Genomic DNA, 22,324 nt, shown 5'->3' on the forward strand with positions numbered 1-22,324 from the left:
CCAGTCATGCTTCAGTGATTCCCTATATAAGCAACCAAATTTTTTCCCAAAAAGGGGGGGCCCAGGGCCTAAATCCGCCTCTGCCATGGTACCACAGTCCTGTATCTCATTCTCTGTGGTGCTTATAATCAAAATAGATTTTAAAATCGAACTGTTGGCAATTAAATCGTGCTAGTTTAAATCCAATGTGTTTTATGGTGGTATTTGAAAATTTAAACATAGTTTGAAGAACATTTTGATGAAATATGTATATAAGCAAGTTAAGAGCAATCCAAGAATCTGACCCCAAGCAAACAAATGGTTGGTTCCCTGCACAGTTTTTTAGTCCTGTTTTCACTTATTCTAGAACTTAGTAACATGTTCAAATTTAAAATTGATTCCAATTGCATAATAGCAAAAAATACAAAAATCAAAAGGTTTATAAGTTTGCATTTAACGATACTGAATGCAGTAAAGCGAAATTTCTTTATACTATAATAAACCTTTTTTTTTACTTAAGTGTAGAATCATTTTTGAGTTATATATGCAGTTCTTTAATTATAGAGTTTTTTTCCCTCCTCGACAAAAGACAAGGAAGACTTTAAGTTATGCATAGTTCTCAGCATGGTTCGTCAAAGTTTATGCCAAGGTATCCAAGCAATCGGTGATAAAAAAACATGGATTTTCTCATCTGTAAACGGGACACAAAACTTTTATTTCACAGCAGAATATTTGATTGATTAGTTACCATGACAACTCAAGGTGGGGGAATCCATAAAAGATAGAAAATGGCAATAATCGAAAAATACCTGCTTTTATTAATAAATTATTCAGTTTAACCAGAATATGTCATAGATACGTATTGTTTTCTTGGTAATTTCGTTTTTGTTCCATTTTACAAAAGTGATCAATAGTTGTTTATTCATATAATTGCCGATTCCTTTTATTAAAGATAATGCAGAGAGTTATGGGCTTGGGAGTGTTTAAAAGTAAATTTTACCAATAAATGGATTTGTGTACTTTTGTAATTACCTGACAGTCCAGGTATATATATCAGTACTATCTCAATTAATAGTATAATGGTTTCTCACATTATTAAGTGTTGCTACGGTAACAAAGATATGTTTGGCGGTCACGGTACATAAGTTTCCAAAGAAGTGTTTGTTTTACGAAGGTTAGAAGTTTTCGCTGAAAATCTATATTAACGTATGATTTATTTATCAGCTAATATTGAGCATTTTTGTTCTTTGTGAATGAAATTTTTATAAGTTTTATAGATTAAGTTAATTATGATCATGAAGTTATTATTCAATTATTGCCAGGTAGAAAAACAGATAAAAAACAAAAGATTTTTGTAAACCTTGGAATTCCATTGAATTATGTCAAATAAATAATAAATTATTACCTGTTATGAAAAATTCATTAATGGTTACCAAAACATTAAAATAATATACATTTTATACATTTTTCTGTGTTTTATTGACATGCAGAGCATGTTTGAATATTAGAAACAAAATTGTTGAAATTGTAATCTGATGTTATAGCAAAAAAAGAAAAAAAGAAAATTTTCTGCAATTTATTAGATTTTGTAAAAGTTTGATTAGACTGGTGATGTTGATGTTGATGAAGTATGCTATTTTGGTTATACACCAAATTTTTGCATTATTTGATCCCTTATGTTAGCTCAATTTAAAAATAAATAAATTTGAGCTTGCATACATATACATGTCTTGATTCTCAAATACAGAATAAAACTGGCACCAATGTAAGGGTTAATTTAGCATAATTTTCTGGGAATTGATAGTGCTTGATATGCCACTTTTGAAGTATTAAGGGCAAAATATTGTTATTCAAAAGACTGGTCATTGATTATGTTGGAAATTTTGCAGTTTAAAAAAAAACCCATTTTGGACAAAAAATGAATCCTTTGCCAAAATCTGTGGAATGATATTTTCAGTTTCTGAAAAAAGAGTAATTGGTGCACTTCATCTTGGTCCATATCACTTCTGGTTCAAACTTACTTCTTGGGTACCACTCCAATTACAGTTGGTACAAACCTATGAAAGATCTTGAACTTTTTATGTCCCTGATCAGAAGATAGGCATTAATTAACCACAGAAGATTTTTTAAATATGCTAAATAAGCAAAAAAATAAATCCCTCAGTAAATTTTCCACTATATATAACATTTTTTCATTTTAATTCTTAATCCTATTTTTAACAATGAGTAATCATCACATATTTCTGTGACAGTTATATCATTTTGGGGGAAATTTTGATAATTATCTTAACACCACATTCATGACATTTACATAAAATATGAAAATTAAAAAAAAATTGATGAACACATGTTCTTTAATTTATAAGGTATTTATTGAAATTAAATAGAAAAGAAATTTATCATTAATTTTAGAGTAGAAATGAAAAATGTTCATTTGGTCCTGCAAATAGTAGGAGGTAAAAAAATAAAGGTTGGTTATTTTTATTTAAGACATTTTTATGCCCCACCTACGATAGTAGAGGGGCATTATGTTTTCTGGTCTGTGCCTCCGTCCGTCTGTGCGTCAGTGCGTCCGTCCGTCTGTTCAGGTTAAAGTTTTTGGTCAAGGTAGTTTTTGATGAAGCTGAAGTCCAATCAACTTGAAACTTAGTACACTTGTTGCTTATGATATGATCTTTCTAATTTTAAAGCCAAATTAGACTTTTGACCCCAATTTCACGGTTCACTAAACATAGAAAATGAAAGTGGGAGTTTCAGGTTAAAGTTTTTGATCAAGGTAGTTTTTGATGTAATTGAAGTCCAATCAACTTGAAACTTAGTACAGATGTTCCCTATAGTATAATCTTTCTAATTTCAATGCCAAATTAGATTATTACCCATTTTTTACAGTCCATGGAACATGGAAAAGGATAGTGCAAGTGGGGTGCAAGTGGGGCATCCGTGTACTTTGGACACATTCTTGTTTAACATCTACAAGAAAATGAAATAAATGCTGTTGTGAAACAATTTAAGAAGTCTTGTAACATAAGAAAAGACATCTAGAGGCCCTTGGTGGAAAACTTACAGTTTCCAAATGACTTTTATTGATGAAAAGTCTCTTTGACACATTCTCTGTTTCCCTTCTCAAATTTTTGTCTTAACACATTTTTAAAGAATTAATTATCGGCTGATATAGATCATCTTTTCACAATTTCTGACATTAGCAATGTTAATATCCACTCTGCTTTCACCTTAGAATACTCAAGTAAAAATAAAGTATTGTAGTCCTTGTCAAAGTTAACAGAGAGAGTGTTAATATTGTGGTTACTAGTATCAACATGATCAAGTAATAAATATCATTAATACTTTGTGGTTCAAATCATTTGTCCTTTAATTGTTAACATCTTTTTTCAAATTAGTATGGGTCCGAGGTCCAGGTGCTATTTTTTTCTGGGAGGAAAATTTTCATAATGAATAATAAAAGTCAATGACCCACTTTTGATACTGATTACTCTTTACAAGATCTTTGACCAATTAAGGTGGACCTTTAACTTGAAATTTACATGGTCCTAGTCCTCACTAGATCTTACTAGTGTAACTTTTAAATTTGAACCCCTGTAACGAAACATTGGGTTAATTTAAGTCTATCCGAAAACAATCAGTTCTGGTATTTTTATTATTAGCACCCTCCTGTTTATTTGCACCCTCTATATGAAATAAGGAGATGTGGTATGATTGCCCATGAGACTACTGTCCCATGATCAAAGTTCAACAGATGTTGATGTTATTAAATTTTCATGCTCAGAATCTTGCAGCACCCCAAATTTTGTGCCCCCCTCCTCCCCTGTTAATTTTATGTGACCATAAGTGCTTAAAATAAGGAAGTTCCCCTAACTACTGTTTAGAAACACTCAATTAAACAATTCATATCTGATATTATCATCTTTTTTTTAATTAGCCTTTAAGAACCTCAGGGATTTTGTAAAGCCTTCATCCCCTCTCATTTTAAAAATCTTAAGTTGTTAGAAATTTTGTCATATATGTTATTATATATATGATGTACTATAGTAACAGTGGGAGATTTATAATCATTCTTTAATTGTCCCGTTTTTTTACCTGAACGTTATGGTAACCGAACTTTGTGGTATCACAGATCTAGACTTGTTTTACATACATATTGAATGTTTTTATCTATATTTTTATAGTCCCTAAAAGATAAATACTTGTTACGTTTCAAAGGTTGAGAGGATATCGTAAATATAATATTTTAGAACATTGAATTTCTGTGTATTCATTGCTAGGAACGACAAAAGTGTTTTTATTCGTTTTACATCAAAAATTTGTATTGGGACAAATGACGTGGGGAAAATGGTGCCTAAGTTTTTTGATTGATTTTGTGACAAAGTCGTGCATTTCTAATTTGTTTTTTTCACTTCGAAATGAAATAGATTTTCTATTGAAAATCAAGGATTGAGGCTAAATATTCATTTTATCATGATAGAATTTCGAATAAATATATTTTAATTTGAATTATGATGTTAAAAAGATTTATATTCAAAAACATGTTGAATTGTAAATTTACAAAAGAGATGTTTATTTAAAAGCAAACATGAATAAACATATAATATGTAAAAAAAAAAATGGTTAAAAAGTAGAATTTCTATTTTGAAGCAGTTTCATTTATAAATCTTTTAAAAGAATAAAGTAGATAAATTATAACTCCAGCAAATTTATGACTTTATTTTCAAAAGTAGATTATGGGGATTTTGCCAAGTGACGTTTTGATAAAATTGCAAAGTTGACATGGTAAACATGTAGACCAAATGTATATAATATGAAATTTAGGTAATTTGGTAAGATTTTGTCAGCTGCGTCCCTTCTCAAGAATTATCATGGTTTCGAAGGTGAAATTTAAGATAAATTATCGACATTGCTGTATTTTGCCTGGATTCTATAAAATTTAAAATGTGAAAAGTGAATTTGATAAACAGGTGGAACTTGACATTTTACACGATTTATTATTGATAAAAATTGATAAAATTTCATGTCTTTAAAAGTGCTGATCTCTCCTAAGGGGAAAACTGTGAATAATTGGAATTAATTCTTGCAAGCTTTAGTGCCATTTTATTTCACTCGGACTTTAAATACAAAAGAAAAGTTAGACAATACCCACTCACAGATTGACAAATGAATATTAGATAAAATGGACACTAAGTCATTTCAAGAGGCTAATAAAAAAACTGTTAAATTGTAGTTGACATAGATTTTAATTGTTCTTGTCTCAACCAATGAATAATTGGAGATGCATAGAGTTATCTTTCCTTTCCTTATTCTGTTTAATTGAAAGAGTTATCCTCAATTAAATCATTTTATGAAAAAAGAGTTATTTTGATTGAAGGAGTATTCTTTGTGCATTCTGCATTTTTGAGTTTTGTATTTGAAAATTGACTGTTCATTCAAGTTGACCCTTCCACATATTGCTTGAACATGTCTGCCTGAACATGTCCCCGACCGGAACCTTGTTAGTGGTTATCTTATACAGGCACAAATCAGACAGGGGAAATATCATAACAGTTTTAAGGTCAAGGTTACAACATAGTAAGGACATAGCACATGTAGACACCTTAAAAAGCATGAATCTTGCAACTTATTTCATAAATCTTTAGGTGCACTCGACTCCAATCTTAATTGACTAGGATTGTCAGTTTTTCTGTCGAAGGTCATGGTTTCCAGGCACTGAGGTTTCCTCCACAAAAAAAAAATTGGCCGCCATAAAATAACCTAAATGCAGTGCTTAAAAGTGACACACCAAAAATCAAAAATCAATTATTAATCTTTGCCCTATGTTTGTCCATCTGAAGAGCTTGACTGCTATAAGCAGGTTCAATGACAGCGGTCAAGTTCACCGTATAGGAGAGTTGATATTTAAATTTTGCAACATCAAAAAGGAATTATCCACATTGAGGTGACCATATTATGAGATGACAGGGATACAATTAGTGACCATCATGATGGACTTTAAATATAAGAATAAGAAGTGTTGTAGGATTTCCAATGAAACAACTATCTACCAGAGACATAATTTTTATGATGTAGCAACTGTTTTCCAGTGAGATATTAATCTTAGTTGCATTATAATATCATATGAACTTCAGTCATTTTTTTCTGATTTGGATTAATAAATGCATGCATAAATTCTATATCTTGTTTCTGCATAAATCAGCTTTTATTAAAGATTGAATTGTTGATTACTTAACATCCAGTGGCAAATATTTCATGACAACAAAAATATCCAATAAATTAATATCTTGTTAGTTTAAAATGTACGAGTGTTGTAGACAGTCTCAATATCAACTCATTTGCTTGATTGTTTTATTTTAATGTTCAGCAGCAAACATTTCATCCGTATACAAAACAACAAAAGCTTGATATATTTTATGCATGCTTAGGACGACATTTATAGCATGATATATTTTTAATTCTCAAATGTTTACGTAAAAGATTCCAAGAATTTTGTTTTGCAACCAAATTATGTTAAAAATGTTATTATTTTAGTTTGTTTGTCATTTTAATTACAACAATATGCAGAGGAAACTATTTCAGAATTTTAAACAACTTTTTTTGCAAAAACAATAGGACTTGTCAACTATTGGACTTAAAGCGTTGAATTTTATGAAAGATAATTTGTGTCAAAAGACTATCTTTACTTCCTTTAAATTTCACTTGAAAATGCAAATTTGTGATGAAATTCTGTCATTTTCGTAAATTTGAAGACATTTTAAATTAAAACATATCATGCACTGGTGCCCTGTAGAATACTTAATTGGTGAAATTTACATTAAGGACAATTTATTAACTTCTCGTAGTTTTAAGTATGAAGTCATGCGGACTCGTTCTGATGTTGTCATTTGTTTGCAATAATTCTGTCACGGCCGCAGATCACAAATTAATTTTAAAACAATAAATGAGCTGTTAATTTATTTCCATTGTTTTCTGACTCATGATCGTTAATTAATAGTTCAAAATTAAAATTTTCAATTTTGGAGATAATGGTTTTTGTTTTCCGTGTTGAACCTGTTGACCGAGCAAATATGACGTCTTAGCTTTCAAAACCTTATATTTCAATGCTGTAATTAAGATTGTTTCTATCCTCTCATTGTTATTAAACTGTATATATGAAAAAAGCATAAGTAAATAAGGCTAATGTAGCATAAACATTTAAATGCTCCAAATAAAAATAAGAAGATTTGGTATGAGACAACTTGCTGACAGAGACCAAATGATGTAGAAATAAGCAACTACAGGTGAGGAAATGTCCTTCAACAATGAGCAAAACCAAAACCATTCAAGACCCAGAAACGACAAATGTAATACAATTCAAACAAGAAAAGATTTTATTAAAAAATCTGCATTTATAACAATTTTTATATGAAATTTTCTTTATAAATAATACCATGTTATAATTACATTTAGACATTGCGACCTAACTTCAAATGGTATCATATAAACTTTGTTGTATTAAGCATGTCTGCAAATAAATAAAAAAATATCTAAATATAGATTTTGCATAATTCCCTACATCCAATTTTTTCTTCTTTTTAAAAATAAATTTCAGTCAAATGTGCATGCATGACTTTGGATGACAGAATATTTCACTGTTGATACATTTTAATATTAATTTCAATTAATTAATTCTGAATTTGAAATTTATGTAGGAAATGCGACAGTTTTGAAGTTAAAATCATCATATATTGAAAAATTACAGGTCCTGACAACGCAACCATTGTTATATGAATAAATTTTATATTATTTCACATGCAAATGTTGACATTTAAAATTTTACACCCAAAATAAACAAGACACGTAATTGTTTATTCCTGCAATTTATGCACAATTTATTAAATTATATAACCTGCTTAATTGAAAATTAATTGACAAGAAGAATTTCTATTGTTTTTAATGCGTATTTAGAGCTCATGTGTATTTCGAAAGCACCTGTCGTAGTTTTCTCTGATGGCTTACAATTTTGAAACAGCAATGCATCTGATGTCCAGATTCATCTTTCCATGTATATATGATATTTTATTTAACATTTTAACACATAGGGTTTTACCTAATGTAAGGGTGTATTTTGTTGGTACATTGATATGTGTGAATGTAAAAGATACTGGGAGGAATATTTCTACTTGCAAAAAAGTGTATACATTTGTTAGTGTGTATTAATAAAACTGTTTATTTTTTTTTTTTATATGAAATGTTTACCTAGAAGCTGATATACTTTATAGAAGCTTAATGACTTCCTTGATTAAGCAAGAAATCATTTAAGTTTACATATTGTAGATGCATGGGAATTGATTAAAATGAAAGACCATGTTTAATGTTCTGCCTAACTTTTGGAGTAGACATTTTTATTTATGGGCCTTGTTGAAGTACATTATAAAGAGTTTGGGGTTAAAAAAAAAGGACAACATTATGACTTATAGACTTGGATGGAGAGTTTTCTCATTGGCACTCATACAACATTTTACTTGTATTGTAGAGACAATTATGATAGTACATACATGTCAATTGTTTTTGCTATTCTTTTAACCTCTTAATATTTTTATTTCCAGGGATCAAGCCACTAAATTTGAACAGTACCACTAGTCTACCACAGGAATTTACATCAGTGAAGCCGCTAGCCACAATATCTAAGTCACCACTCTCAGCCAGCTCTGTCAAACATGGTTTGGCTGAATATTCTAAATATCTTAAAAGGTATGTAAACAATGGGAGATAACTCAAACATTTTATATTTGAAAAAAAGCATTACAACTTTTATAGAGTGGAAACAACTGTTATTGTAAAATTAATTGTAAAACGGTGGAAAAAAACAAGATCTAGAATAAAAATTTTATGTGATGCTGTGATTAATGGGAGATAACTCAATCTTTTTTAAAGAAATATCACAAGAATTAGTTTGAAAACAATTGTTACTGTTAAATTAATTGTAAACCAGGGTTAAAAAAAAAAAAAACAGGATTTAAATTATATACAGATTTTAAAATAATTGAATTTTAGACATTCAAATAAATTAGTTGGTAAATGAGTAATTGTAATCACAGCCTAATTATAAATTGACCAAGTCTAAAAAAAAGTCAGGAATATATTAAATAAAGTCTATCAAAGATCTGACATAGACTTAACCCATTAAATGACATATATGCCAATCAGTGTCGTGGTTTACTGGTTTGGAACAGTCACATAAACGTGTGACAAGGTTAAACAGGTCATCTATTGAAACAAGTCATAAAAAGTGATAATTTATGAAAGATACTATAAGAATGACAATATAAAAACTAATCCAATTATTCATTATCTGTACATTTAATGAATAAAAGGGGGAATAACTGCCTCAAAGTATATATTTGAGATTTGATTTTATCCTTCAGATTCAGACATTTTTCAGTCAGTAATAATCTACAGAAATAAAAATCAAGCATATTATAATGATTATACATGTCACATATATTTTTACTGAAATATCTTTTTCCTGAACATATCTGAAATTATTTATTATTTTTATTAAAAATTTCAAGTCTCAGAATCCAAGACTTAAATCATCAAAATAAAATCAGAAAATTATTCATTACATACATGAAATTGATGACTGAAGAGATACCTCATTCAAAATAAATTTTTGAGATTATTTATATCATTACGTAATTTCTAACATGTATATGTAACTTGTAAGCCCCACAAGGTCTCCAAATTGGAAATGAAATGTGTTTAATGTTTGATATCTATATTCATCAGGTTTAGCAATGGAACTGACTGTAAAGTTAAGTACTGTAAAGATCTGGGATATCGGGAGCATTACCACTGTATGGACTGTAACTTCAGAGTGTTTGTCAAGAAAGAGGAGATGGTCCGTCACTACAAGTGGCATAGGAAACGAGAAGAGTCTCTACAACATGGCTTCATGAGATACAGTCCCCTTGACGACTGCAGTCAGAAGTTTGGGTCCTGTACACATAATGGACGACAGACCCATTACCATTGCCTTCAGGTATGACAGTTTACATATATAAGTATTGAAAATGGTACAAACGGGATCAGTTGCTAAGTTTTGAAAATGAAAATAATAAAAGAAAAACTTAATGTTTTTTTTTGACAAATATAAGATATTGTTTCATTTATTATATATCATTTTTTTATGCAAAAATACATTCTATTTATGAAATGACAATTATATCAAAACATTTAAAACAATTCTTGAAATAAAAGAAAAGGAAAAGATGTGAAAAAAACCTCATCAAAGATTCCAGATATTATTTGTAACAACAGAGGAGCATTTCCTCTTCATATAAAGACTCATAAGTTAAAGACAAAATGAAACATGAAGTCAAAGAGCAATGTAAGCAAACAATTCTGAAAAAGTTGTGCTAAATACAGCTAATGACATCTGTTCCTTGGAGTTGAAAAACCTAAGTTTCTAGACTCTTATTTACAAGATGTTTATGACAAGGTCCATGGGAGATAACTCAAAGTATAGTTTTTTTGTATATTTTCAGGATTGCTGTGATAAAGTCTACATCAGTACATCAGATGTACAGATGCATGCCAACTATCATCGTAAAGACTCTGCCATCATACAGGAAGGGTTCCAGAGGTTTAGAGCCACAGAGGATTGTGGGACGCCCACATGTTCCTTCTATGGACAGAGAACTACTCACTTCCATTGTCGTAGATCGGGATGTCACTTTACATTTAAAAACAAGGCTGATATGGGTAAATTGATAACTTTACATTAAAAAAAAGGCTGATATTGGTAAATTGATAATTTTACATTAAAACAAGGCTGATATGGGTAAATTGATAACTTTACATTTAAAAACAAGGCTGATATGGGTAAATTGATAACTTTACATTTAAAAACAAGGCTAATATGGGAAAATTGATAACTTGACATTTAAAAACAAGGCTGATATGGGTAAATTGATTACTTAACATTTAAAAACAAGGCTGATATGGGTAAATTGATACTTTGCATTCAAATATGCTGTACTATTTAAAACAAAATATTATTTCTAGTCATCACTTTGCAACCATTCTATCTTTGACTTTGTTAAATTTTTTTCATACTGTGATGTCAAGTTTTGACCTTCATCTCTTATATTTACCCTGTCTCAAAAGATATATTTGTAAACATTTTGAACCTGATGTGATAACATTTTAGATATAAAAAAAGGGTAAAAAAAAGGGGGTTGTCACATTTAAAAGTAGTTTGAATAACAATGAGAGAAGTGTTTTATATTTTAGGAGATAATATGCCATTTAAAAAAGTTGCCAAATGTTTTGAAAATTGAATGAGATAATAATTGATATGTTATTGTAGGCATTGTTGTCTAGGGGAGATAACTCAAATTATATTTATATTTGGACATGTAAAAAAAATTAGTTTAGTTGAAACATATTCTATTTGCAAAACATCAGAAAAAAAGTTTAGACACAATTTTAAAAGTCAATTTAAGTACATCAAGTAGGTTTATGGTGTATGTAAATAAAAGAAAATTAAGAAAATCTAAAAGCCTAAATAAAAAAATCTTTTTTCTCTTACATAATTTGATGCTTAATTTTGCAATAGAATGTCAGATTTTGATATTTATGTTCTGTTTTTTGTAGAGAAACACAAGACATACCATCAGAAAGATGAAGTATTAGCTAAAGATGGATTCAAAAAGTTTATGAAGTATGAACACTGTGGATACCATGGATGTCGTTACTCAAAAGTCAGCAACCACATACACTGTATTAGACAAGGTGTGTATGGATGTTAGTATTCTAAAATTAGTTATATTTTGCATTGTACTTTATTGGGGGTCTCCTTGGGGGGGATCCCGGATCCCGCTTACTGTTTTGTCCGATTTCCCGTATCCCGCTTACACTATGTACGTAAGCAATTATCATTTTTTTGTCATTTCCCGGGTCCCGCTAGACCTCATTTCCTGTTTTCCCGACACAATAATTTGACTTTCACATGTCACGCTTACAAAAAATCGGCAATCCCGCGTCACGCTTAGACCCCAATGAGACCTACTTTATTAGACCAGGTTTTGAATACAGTAATTCAGAAATTTTTACTGCACTTAATCCATTTATTTAACAACAGATAAAAACGACTCAGATTTTAAATTACTGAGTAGAAATGATTTTTATTCCATTTTGATTGAATTAAATCAGGAAAGAAGATTTGGTTTTCAAGAGATTTTCAATAACTCTTCAGAATATTTTTTGAATTAAATACATTTACATCTATAGAAAGAATATCGATATTTTGTTGTAATGGAAGTTTAAGATTGAAAAAAAAAAAGAAAAGTTAATCAGTTTTCTTTGGTAAAAATACTTGTCAAAATAGGTAAATGTATGTACAGTGAAACCTGACTAAACCGAACCCTTTCGGGACTTGAGCTTTTGTTCGGTTTTGGCAGGTATTCGGTTTGATCAGGTTCACAATGCATAAAATGTGATATGATTGGTCTTCAGAACAAGTTTGGATTAGACAGGTTTCCGGTTTATTCAGGGTTCGGTTTTATCAGGTTTCACTGTATATGATTTGTTAAAAAATATCTTTCTAATTTTCAGCTTGCAACTATGTACTTCATTCTACTGCTCAGCTTTATTCTCACAAGAGGAAGCATGAAAGAAGAGAGTTTGAGACAGCATACCAGAAATACAGAGATGGTAGTCAGGACATGATGGACCCCATGGGAGATAACTCAATGAATAACTCAACGATTTACTCAGAACAGGATCTCTCCATGGACTCGATGAATGACAGTTTCCCACCTACCCCTCAGGTTATGCAGGAGTCGATGTTGCTGCCGGTGACAATCAAAAGAGAGGCCCCAGACAGCCCCAGCTCTGGAGATTCAAAGAGATTTAAATTTGACAACTTGCAGGACGATAGCATGTCGGACCAAATGAGCTTTAAATCAGAATCAGAATCTTTTAATGACGAGTCTTCAGTCATTGAAGAAAATGCTATACTGACAGAAAAGTCATCTTCTATAGTGGAGGAGTATGGGACTAAAATATCAGGGGACCAGTTGAACAGTTCCCTGACTTTACCTATTCCATCTGTTGCTGATGATTCAGATATGAAACCAGTAGAAAAACCACCTCAATTCTCAGTGCCTCTTCCTCAAAATAAACAACCTGTGTACATGACCACCTCTATAGCACCTCAACATCTCTTACCTCCAATGTCAGGGAGGACTCATGATAAAAGAGAAAAAGACGAGTCATGGAAAAGCTACCTCATAAGGTAAATAAATTCTTAGTGTTATTTTAGCAGGGGAGGGGAAGTTACTCTAAATTGTAAAATTTCTAAATTTTACTCATACATAAAAAAAAATCAGTATTTTGATCCACAACCATTCAAAAACTTTTATTACAGAAAATAATGAAATAGGAATAGAAAAAGAAAAAGAAAAGAAAGAAAATTAGTCTTTGAGAATTTGTATTTTTTACCTATTTAATAATACTTATTTTTTAAACTTTTCATTACAATTGAAAGGCTCAATATATTATCATAAACTGAATAAATATATAAATATTTACAGATATACAGCCAATGACCCGTGTAACTCCAGATGTCAGTATTTATATAAGGACCATTACCATTGTAAAGTTGAGGGATGTTTGGTTCTATTCAAGTCCAAAGACGGTGTAAGAGAGCATGCTAGGTATGTATATTTTGGGATTTTTTTGAAAAGTAACAAGTTTGATTAGTCATTTTCAAAGCTAACCTATTAAAACTTATGAATTTACATTGACATATTGAATTCTAGGAATATCAATATTTTGAATTACTGCAATGAATACGATTGCTAATCATAAATAAAACACTACCGAAACTTTTTTTGTTTAGATTTTAAGGGAAGTCTCTTACAATATGTTTGAATGAGCGTTGTACCAATTTTAAGGCTTAATTGGATTCCATCTATTTTGGTGAATTAATTTTTGTTAATTTAAAATTTTTGATAACCTGTTCCTGCAGAAATTGTTAAAACTATACAAGCCTACAGAAAATGTGTATGTTTTTATGCCCCACCTACGATAGTAGAGGGGCATTATGTTTTCTGGTCTGTGCGTCCGTTTGTCCGTTCGTTCGTTCGTCCGTCCGTTCGTTCGTTCGTCCGTCTGTCCCGCTTCAGGTTAAAGTTTTTGGTCGAGGTAGTTTTTGATGAAGTTGAAGTCCAATCGACTTCAAACTTGGTACACATGTTCCCTATGATATGATCTTTCTAATTTTAATCCCAAATTAGAGATTTTACCCCAATTTCACGGTCCACTGAACATAGAAAATGATAGTGCGAGTGGGGCATTCGTGTACTGAAGACACATTCTTGTTGAACATTTAAATTCATAGCTTCTTTATACCCCAAAATGAATGAAAATGGGTATCCCATGAATAAATATGAATAAACATTAAAATATAGGATTCATGGCTTTCACTATATAGGTGTTTGTATTTGACTTTTATTTACTCTGTTTAATACGTTACAGGTTCCATGAATTACAAGATCGTATCACCCCAGTAGCTTACACTACGTATGAACAGTTAGAGATGTGTTCTGATGGGTGTGAATTCAATCTGAAGGAAAAACATTATCATTGTATTTGGGTAAGTTTGTCTATTACTTTGATTTTTTACAAGAACATTTGATATATTTAATCATACAGTTATTTGATTAGGATTTTATTTGGCAACAAATAGCATCTAATTATAAAACATCAGTATGTTAAATTAAAGTTGTTCTGTAGATTTTTGCTTTGAGCAATTTTGTTATGTTACAGAATGATGGATTTTTTTTGGGGGGGAGTGGGTTTAGTCACAGAGTGAAAATGAAAGGAGTAGGTCCGGGACGATTTTGGCCTCAAATTTCAAGTTCATCTGACGAAATATTTTAGACCCTTTTTAAACACTTAAGTGTCTATTTCAGTTGATTCAATTAGTGTATGTGAAAGATTTTAACTGATTTACTCATTAAAAACGCTCCGATTCTAACTTAAATATGAAAAATCTATCAAATATGCCAAAAAATGTCACTTTTCACATGGTTTTTGTCAAAAATGAAAATCCGTGTTCATCCTCAACCTTTATATATGTTATGTATTATCATCAAATACAACTTACATTTCAATATCAAGAATGAACACAAATGCGGCCACTTTCATTTAAGATGGAAACCGTCTAAAATTTAACTAAAATGCTAAAATTGTGAAGATTTCAGTAATTTAGCATGACTTAATGATGCTAGTACCCGATATATGTGCATTGTATTGTCAAAAACAGCCCATATTTAGGTATCAGAAGCATTCTTCTTTCCAAATAATAACTAAAAGTTTACAGTTTAACAATTTTGTAAAACTGCTATATTTTGGGGCCAAAAAGGGGTCTTACTGAACCTACTCCTTTAAGAAAGAATAGAGCATTAACTCTCTATGTATTTTATAACTCGCAAAATCATTGTTTGCAAAGGAAAATGAAAAAATACACAATTTTACATCTGAGAGAATGAAAGAGCTAACAATTTTACTTCAGGGAAAATGAAAAAAACACATTTTTTAGCTCACCTGGCCCGAAGGGCCAAGTGAGCTTTTCCCATCACTTTGCGTCCGGCGTCCGTCGTCTGTCGTCCGTCGTCCGGCGTCGTTAACTTTTACAAAAATCTTCTCCTCTGAAACTACTGGGCCAAATTGAACCAAACTTGGCCACAATCATCATTGGGGTATCTAGTTTAAAAAATGTGTGGCGTGACCTGGTCAACCAACCAAGATGGCCGCCACGGCTAAAAATAGAACATAGGGGTAAAATGCAGTTTTTGGCTTATAACTCAAAAACCAAAGCATTTAGAGGAAATCTGACATGGGGTAAATATGTTTATCAGGTCAAGATCTATCTGCCCTGAAATTTTCAGATGAATCGGTCAACCTGTTGTTGGGTTGCTGCCCCTGAATTGGTAATTTTGAGGAAATTTTTGCCGTTTTTAGTTATTATCTTGAATATTATTATAGATAGAGATAAACTGTAAACAGGAATAATGTTCAGCAAAGTTAGATTTACAAATAAGTCAACATGACCGAAATGGTCAGTTGACCCCTTAAGGAGTTATTGCCCTTTATAGTCAATTTTTAACCATTTTTCATAAATCTAAGTAATCTTTTACAAAAATCTTCTCCTCTGAAACTAATGGGCCAAATTAATCCAAAGTTGGCCACAATCATCTTTGGGGTATCTAGTTTAAAAAATGTGTGGCGTGACCCGGTCAACCAACCAAGATGGCCGCCACGGCTAAAAATAGAACATAGGGGTAAAATGCAGTTTTTGGCTTATAACTCAAAAACCAAAACATTTAGAGGAAATCTGACATGGAGTAAAAATGTTTATCAGGTCAAGATCTATCTGCCCTGAAATTTTAAGATGAATCGGTCAACCTGTTGTTGGGTTGCTGCCCCTGAATTGGTAATTTTGAGGAAATTTTGCTGTTTTTTGTTTATTATCTTGAATATTATTATAGATAGAGATAAACTGTAAACAGCAATAATGTTCATCAAAGTAAGATTTACAAATAAGTCAACATGACCGAAATGGTCAGTTGACCCCTTTAGGAGTTATTGCCCTTTATAGTCAATTTTTAACCATTTTTCGTAAATCTTAGTTATCTTTTACACAAATCTTCTCCTCTGAAACTACTGGGCCAAATTAATTCAAAGTTGGCCACAATCATCTTTGAGGTACCTTGTTTGAAAAATGTGTCCGATGACCTGGCCATCCAACCAAGATGGCCACCACGGCTAAAAATAGAACAGGGGTAAAATGTAGTTTTTTGCTTATAACTCTGAAACCCAAATCATTTAGAGGAAATCTGACAAGGAGTTAAATTGTTAATCAAGTCAATATATATCTGCCCTGAAATATTCAAATGAATAGGACAACCGGTTGTTGGGTTGCTGCCCTCCAATTGGTAATTTTTAAAGAAATTTTGCTGTTTTTGGTTATTATCTTGAATACTATTATAGACATGATAGATAGCGATAAACTGTAAACAGCGATAATGTTCATCAAAGTAAGATCTACAAATAAGTCCACATGACCTGAATGGTCAATTGACCCCTTAAGGAGTTATTGCCCTTTATAGTCAATTTTTAACAATTTTCATTAATTTGGTAAATTTATGTAAATTTTTACCAAATATTTTTCTCTGTTACTAATGGGCAAAGTTCATTATAGATATAATTGTAAGAAGCAAGAATGTTCAGTAAAGTAAGAACTTCAAACACATCACCATCACCAAAATACAATTTTGTCATGAATCCATTTGTGTCCTTTGTTTAATATGCACATAGACCAAGGTGAGCGACACAGGCTCTTTAGAGCCTCTAGTTTCATCAGAGAAAAAAAAAGTACAACTAGACTATATAGAGTTTCAGCAGCCTAGAAACAGAACTTGTGTTTTACCACTAAATGGTAATAAGATTTTGATCAGTGGAAAAGATTTCAAACATGTATTGTATTTTAAAATTGATTATGTCACAAATGTCTTTACCAGATAATTGTAAGAAGGTTCAAATTACTATTATGTGTTTATAAAGTGTTATGAATTTCTATCTTGCAGACTGGATGTTCCCATGTAGTGCCTCATTCAGGTCCTACCTTTGGTAGACTAGAACATTACAGAATACACGAGTATGCACGAGCTTCCGCTGGTAAATCTTATAGACCATCTAACTGCAAAAATGATGACGGATCTCCGAAAAGAAGAGGGCGTCCACCTAAATACCCTAAGAATGATATCCCAATCATACCCAAAGTAGAACTGTCTCATGAAGAAATTGAAGAATCAACCAAAGGCGTTGAGGTCGATAATTATGGGATACCGCAAGCTATCAATGGGTTCAAAATTTTCAAGCAAGGAGATATATGTCCCGATGAGTTTTGTATATATCGGCTGCAACAGCACTACCACTGTGCTCGACCACGGTGTCATCAGGCTACGGACAGAATGGATGTTCTCAATCTTCATGCCAAAGACTTCCATAGCTTTGTAAATATCATGGAGGGATTTGAATTCTTTGATCGGAATGTAAACTGTCGTAGACCACACTGTCACAATAACAAAGCTAATAGACATTTTCATTGTGTTCGTCCTAAGTGTGATTACTCATTCGTAAGACATAGCACCATGCTTCAACACGACAAGAAACATCAAGCGTCAGAAATGGGCACTGTTATTCAAACATCACCACTTCCAGATGTACCAACATCGTCTGTTGTACCCAAAGCTATCGCTCATAGCCCCACGATAAAAACATCGGGTACATTCTACCCATTATCTGGTCTCTCTAAAGGTGAAGGTATTCAGATGTCCTCGGTCATTTCCGTACAACCAATGGTCTCATCTTCATATTCTGGTGGACTGTCATCGTCTACAACTTTTACTCCGATTGCTGTTCCAACATTTGCATTATCAGGCGTACCATTACTATCTCCTGGTATAGGAAACTCTGTGTCGCTTCAGTCTGCAGTAAAACTTCAATCTCCAACTGTAACCAGTACCATAACACCATTAGCTGCGGCACCTCTGACTTTACTACTACAACAGAAGGGCAATAACATGCCTCCGCAAGTATCATGGCCATTACTTAGAAACACCATGCATTTTCTAGCTCAACAAAACTGTGGCCGTCCTTTCTGTAAATTGAAGAAAAGGGACCATTATCATTGTACTGAATGTAATCAGGCCTTTTCTGATCCGGCTCGACTACGTGCTCATGTTAGCAGACATGGGATTAAACTAGCCAAAACTGAAGGTATTGCACATGGACTAGTCAACATTGCTCCAAAACCGGAGAACATGAACTGGAATGTTACTCCTATCAAAACTGAACCGGCTCCCAGTTTGGAAGATGGAGAAAATACAGAGGATGCTGAATCATCACTTAATCTGAACCCAAATATATTTTCTACCATGATAGCTAAAGCTCAAAAAGCTCACAATGAGGTCACAGACATGAATGAGAATTCAAATGATGAGGATGAGGGGAGACTCGTCATTTCTGAACTGGAAAACGAGAGCGATGATCTCGATCAGAATGAAGCTCAAGATCTCAGTAAATGGTCTGGTCGTAAACGCAGTGCACCAAAGAATCTGGACTTTGTTGATACAACTGTCATGGTAACAAAAACCAAGAGGACTAGTGTGAGTCCCAAAAGACTAAAAGATGATTCCATCCCAAATGGTTACATACGTATAAAATTTAAAGACGATTGTGGGTATGCCAAATGTGCCTATAGATCAGGGATCACTCATTTTCATTGTGCTAGGGAGGATTGTGGTTATAGTTTCAGTGATCGATCTCGTCTCATTCAGCATACGTTACGACACGAAAGGATTGACAGTCTGACCGGTGGAGAAATGCAGCAATACCGCATGAACCAGGACTGTCATCGCTCGTCGTGTGAGTATGAAGGAAAAGCATCTCACTTTCACTGTCTCAAATGTGACTATAGTTGTACCGATTCTAGTAAGGTACTCACTCATCGTAAAAACCATGCAAAAATGGAAAGTATTAACTCTCAGGGCTTTCACAAGTACGGCATCACGGAAGATTGTAAATTCTTTGCTTGTCAGTATTCTGGCAAACAGAGTCATTATCATTGCTTGAAGTCAGGTTGTAACTTTGGAGTGTTGGGACCAGCACAGATGGCCTCACATAAACTTAAACACGCTGATGAATCTTTTTAGAGATAACTCTTGTTCATGTATCAGGTGTACTTGTTTGTTTGTTAAATAAAAAAACACTCTGATTATTTTTTTTATAGAGAACTTTATCTCTTGTTCATTTTATCAGATGTAGTTTTCTGTTTATTTTTGTTTTAAGCATTCCAGATTTCTTTAATTTCATGTGGCATATTGTCATTTTATGCGATTTTTTACACAAAAAAGTGCACTTCACAAAACTGCTTGAATCTTTTATGCAAATTCCTGTTTAAGTCTTTCTCATTTTTTTTTTTATCAATTATTTCATTCTGTGATGACTGCTGATAAATATTGATATGCACAAAGTAATGTGGATCATCATGGGGTACCTATTTTCATGGATTGTTAAACAAATTTTTATTTTTCTATGCAGATTTCATAATTGCCCAATATAAAATTTCCATTCATCAATCCATGAAAATTAGTATCCACAAAATAAATGAATTTGTATTCAGATATTTTTTTTCAATGACACATTCCAATTTTATATTTACACAGAATGGGAAATCATCATATTCAGATATTCATATATTTTGCAAATTATTTTTTGTACACAGAAGTATTTATAATACCAACATTCCAGAATTTTTTGTATAACCTGTAGATTTTTTTTTTTTTCAACCCATGAAATATTGTAGGTAATCTTAAAATTTTCCATTTAAACATATATTAGTTTTAAGGTATTTATTGTCATGAGTTCTAGTCTATCTTTTTAAAAAGATCTATAGTCATAGTTTAAAATTGTAAGTCTTTGCTCAGATTTATTTTACAGTGATAAATATTTTTTCCAAAATTAATATCATATATAAAATTTATATTTATTGCAAAAAATATTGTTTACGTGTGGGGAGAATTCTTCTTATATTACAAAGATTTTTTTTTTAAATGATGCAGTTTTTGAGTTTGTTTTTTTTTGTTTTTTTTGGAGAAATGATGTCATTCTTTCAATGGGTTATTAAATATTCAGAAAACCAATTTATATTCTTTGTAAATATTTCCAAATATAGATTGCAGTGATGAATATTAAAAAGAAACTTTCACTTCCTTTATTTCCATAGATAAAACAGATATATAAATATAATTATATGCAGTATTCTATAAAATCAGTATTTGTCAAATCGTCAAGTCCCATGTGTATGTAAAAAATAAAGTATATGTTTCTTTTAAAAGGCTTTTTTTTTATTAAAATAAATGTTAATGAGTAGAAAGAGACTTCTAGTTCAACAACCACAGTGAGATCCGCCCTCAACAAAACATTTTGTTTGAGTAATTTTGCACAAATCAAATAGACAAGTGACCCATGCTCCAAGTTCCAAAAAATATTTCTTCATACATTCCAAATTCATATTATAATTAACCATGTCACATCAAATTATATATGCACTTGCAAAGAAGTTTATGTAAAGCGTTGTAAATTTATAGTTGCCCAATTAACCACCTTTTATGTAAATGTATTCTCCAATTTAGGCCGAATAAATGATAAGTGGGTTTTTGTTGCCTTACGGTTACCACCTTTCCATAACACCCATAATTGCTAGTGCTGAACTTAAATTTTGATTTTGGTAACTTTCAGCAAATTATTTTTACAAGTCCTGGGCAATCAGTCTCAATACTTTACTAAGTAATTGGAGTACAAAATTTGTGCTCAAAACACTAAATCCAATAATTTGATTGGTTGATTTCTAAATCTGAGTACAATAATTGTGCTCTTAAGTTTTTTGACTGCAAGGCCAGGGTTAACAGTCATAAAACTGTTGAAGAAGATTATTACTCAGATATCAACCAATTAAAAAGGGTTTTGTTGTTTTCCGGCATAAATTTTAAATCCTGAGTACCGACTAAAATTTATGATTGAAAGTCCAGATCCATGCCTGAATTTCATGTTCAAATGTTGATCTATACGCCATATTTTTTTATTCTTTTGAAATAAAAAACCTCACTTCTACTGTTTTGACCAAAAGAGGGACCTTAGAGAAATATGTATTCTATTTATTGTTGTCTGTTGTATGATGCCAGTATTTATTTGTTTGTTTGTTGATTTATATGTTTATTTATTGCACTCTATACTTTACACAGTATTAAAGAATTCAATATTTATTTTCTATACCAAAAAATTTGTTTGTGCTGTAGTTAAAGTTAGCAAATTTGCGGAGAGGTTTATAATTCTATCGTCATTTTTTTCTCATTTATTTGAGAGAGATGTTTCATTTGAAGTTAGGCCATATGAAAAATCTTGATTTTTACACCATATTTAAGTGCTTAGGAATCTTTGCTTTACATGAATTACATGTATGCAAGGAAGAATATAATGTAATGGATGTTACCTGCACACGAAACATTCCCTGTATATAAAATCATTCTCAAATGTTTGAGGATTGCATACAAAGAAAGGCATGTAAATGTAAAAAAAGAAAGAAAGCAGAGAAAAGAATGAAATATAGAAAAATAGGAATTTATCTAAAAACATTTTTCATATGGCTTAATATATATGTAAATATTCAAAGTTATTTATAAGACACAAAGAGTCTGGATATATTGAGGTATTATAAATAGATTGA

The 22,324-nt window shown here is 31.5% G+C and overlaps 1 protein-coding gene across 1 annotated transcript in view; it reads left to right on the top strand.

Annotated features, from left to right (window-relative positions):
• The window catches only part of LOC143057417 (zinc finger protein castor homolog 1-like), a 37,736-nt gene extending 17,770 nt beyond the window's left edge, over positions 1 to 19,966 (top strand). Inside the window, exons 3-10 of the mRNA XM_076230721.1 lie at positions 8,571 to 8,715; positions 9,754 to 10,006; positions 10,512 to 10,728; positions 11,623 to 11,772; positions 12,583 to 13,264; positions 13,563 to 13,685; positions 14,509 to 14,626; positions 17,622 to 19,966. Coding sequence (XP_076086836.1) covers positions 8,571 to 8,715; positions 9,754 to 10,006; positions 10,512 to 10,728; positions 11,623 to 11,772; positions 12,583 to 13,264; positions 13,563 to 13,685; positions 14,509 to 14,626; positions 17,622 to 19,751 — 3,818 coding nt within the window. The 3' untranslated portion in view covers positions 19,752 to 19,966. The remainder of the gene's footprint in view (positions 1 to 8,570; positions 8,716 to 9,753; positions 10,007 to 10,511; positions 10,729 to 11,622; positions 11,773 to 12,582; positions 13,265 to 13,562; positions 13,686 to 14,508; positions 14,627 to 17,621) is intronic.
• The last annotated feature ends 2,358 nt before the right edge of the window (positions 19,967 to 22,324 follow it).

This window comes from Mytilus galloprovincialis, chromosome 13 (assembly GCF_965363235.1).
Source record: "Mytilus galloprovincialis chromosome 13, xbMytGall1.hap1.1, whole genome shotgun sequence".
Taxonomy (NCBI): Eukaryota; Metazoa; Mollusca; class Bivalvia; order Mytilida; family Mytilidae; genus Mytilus; species Mytilus galloprovincialis.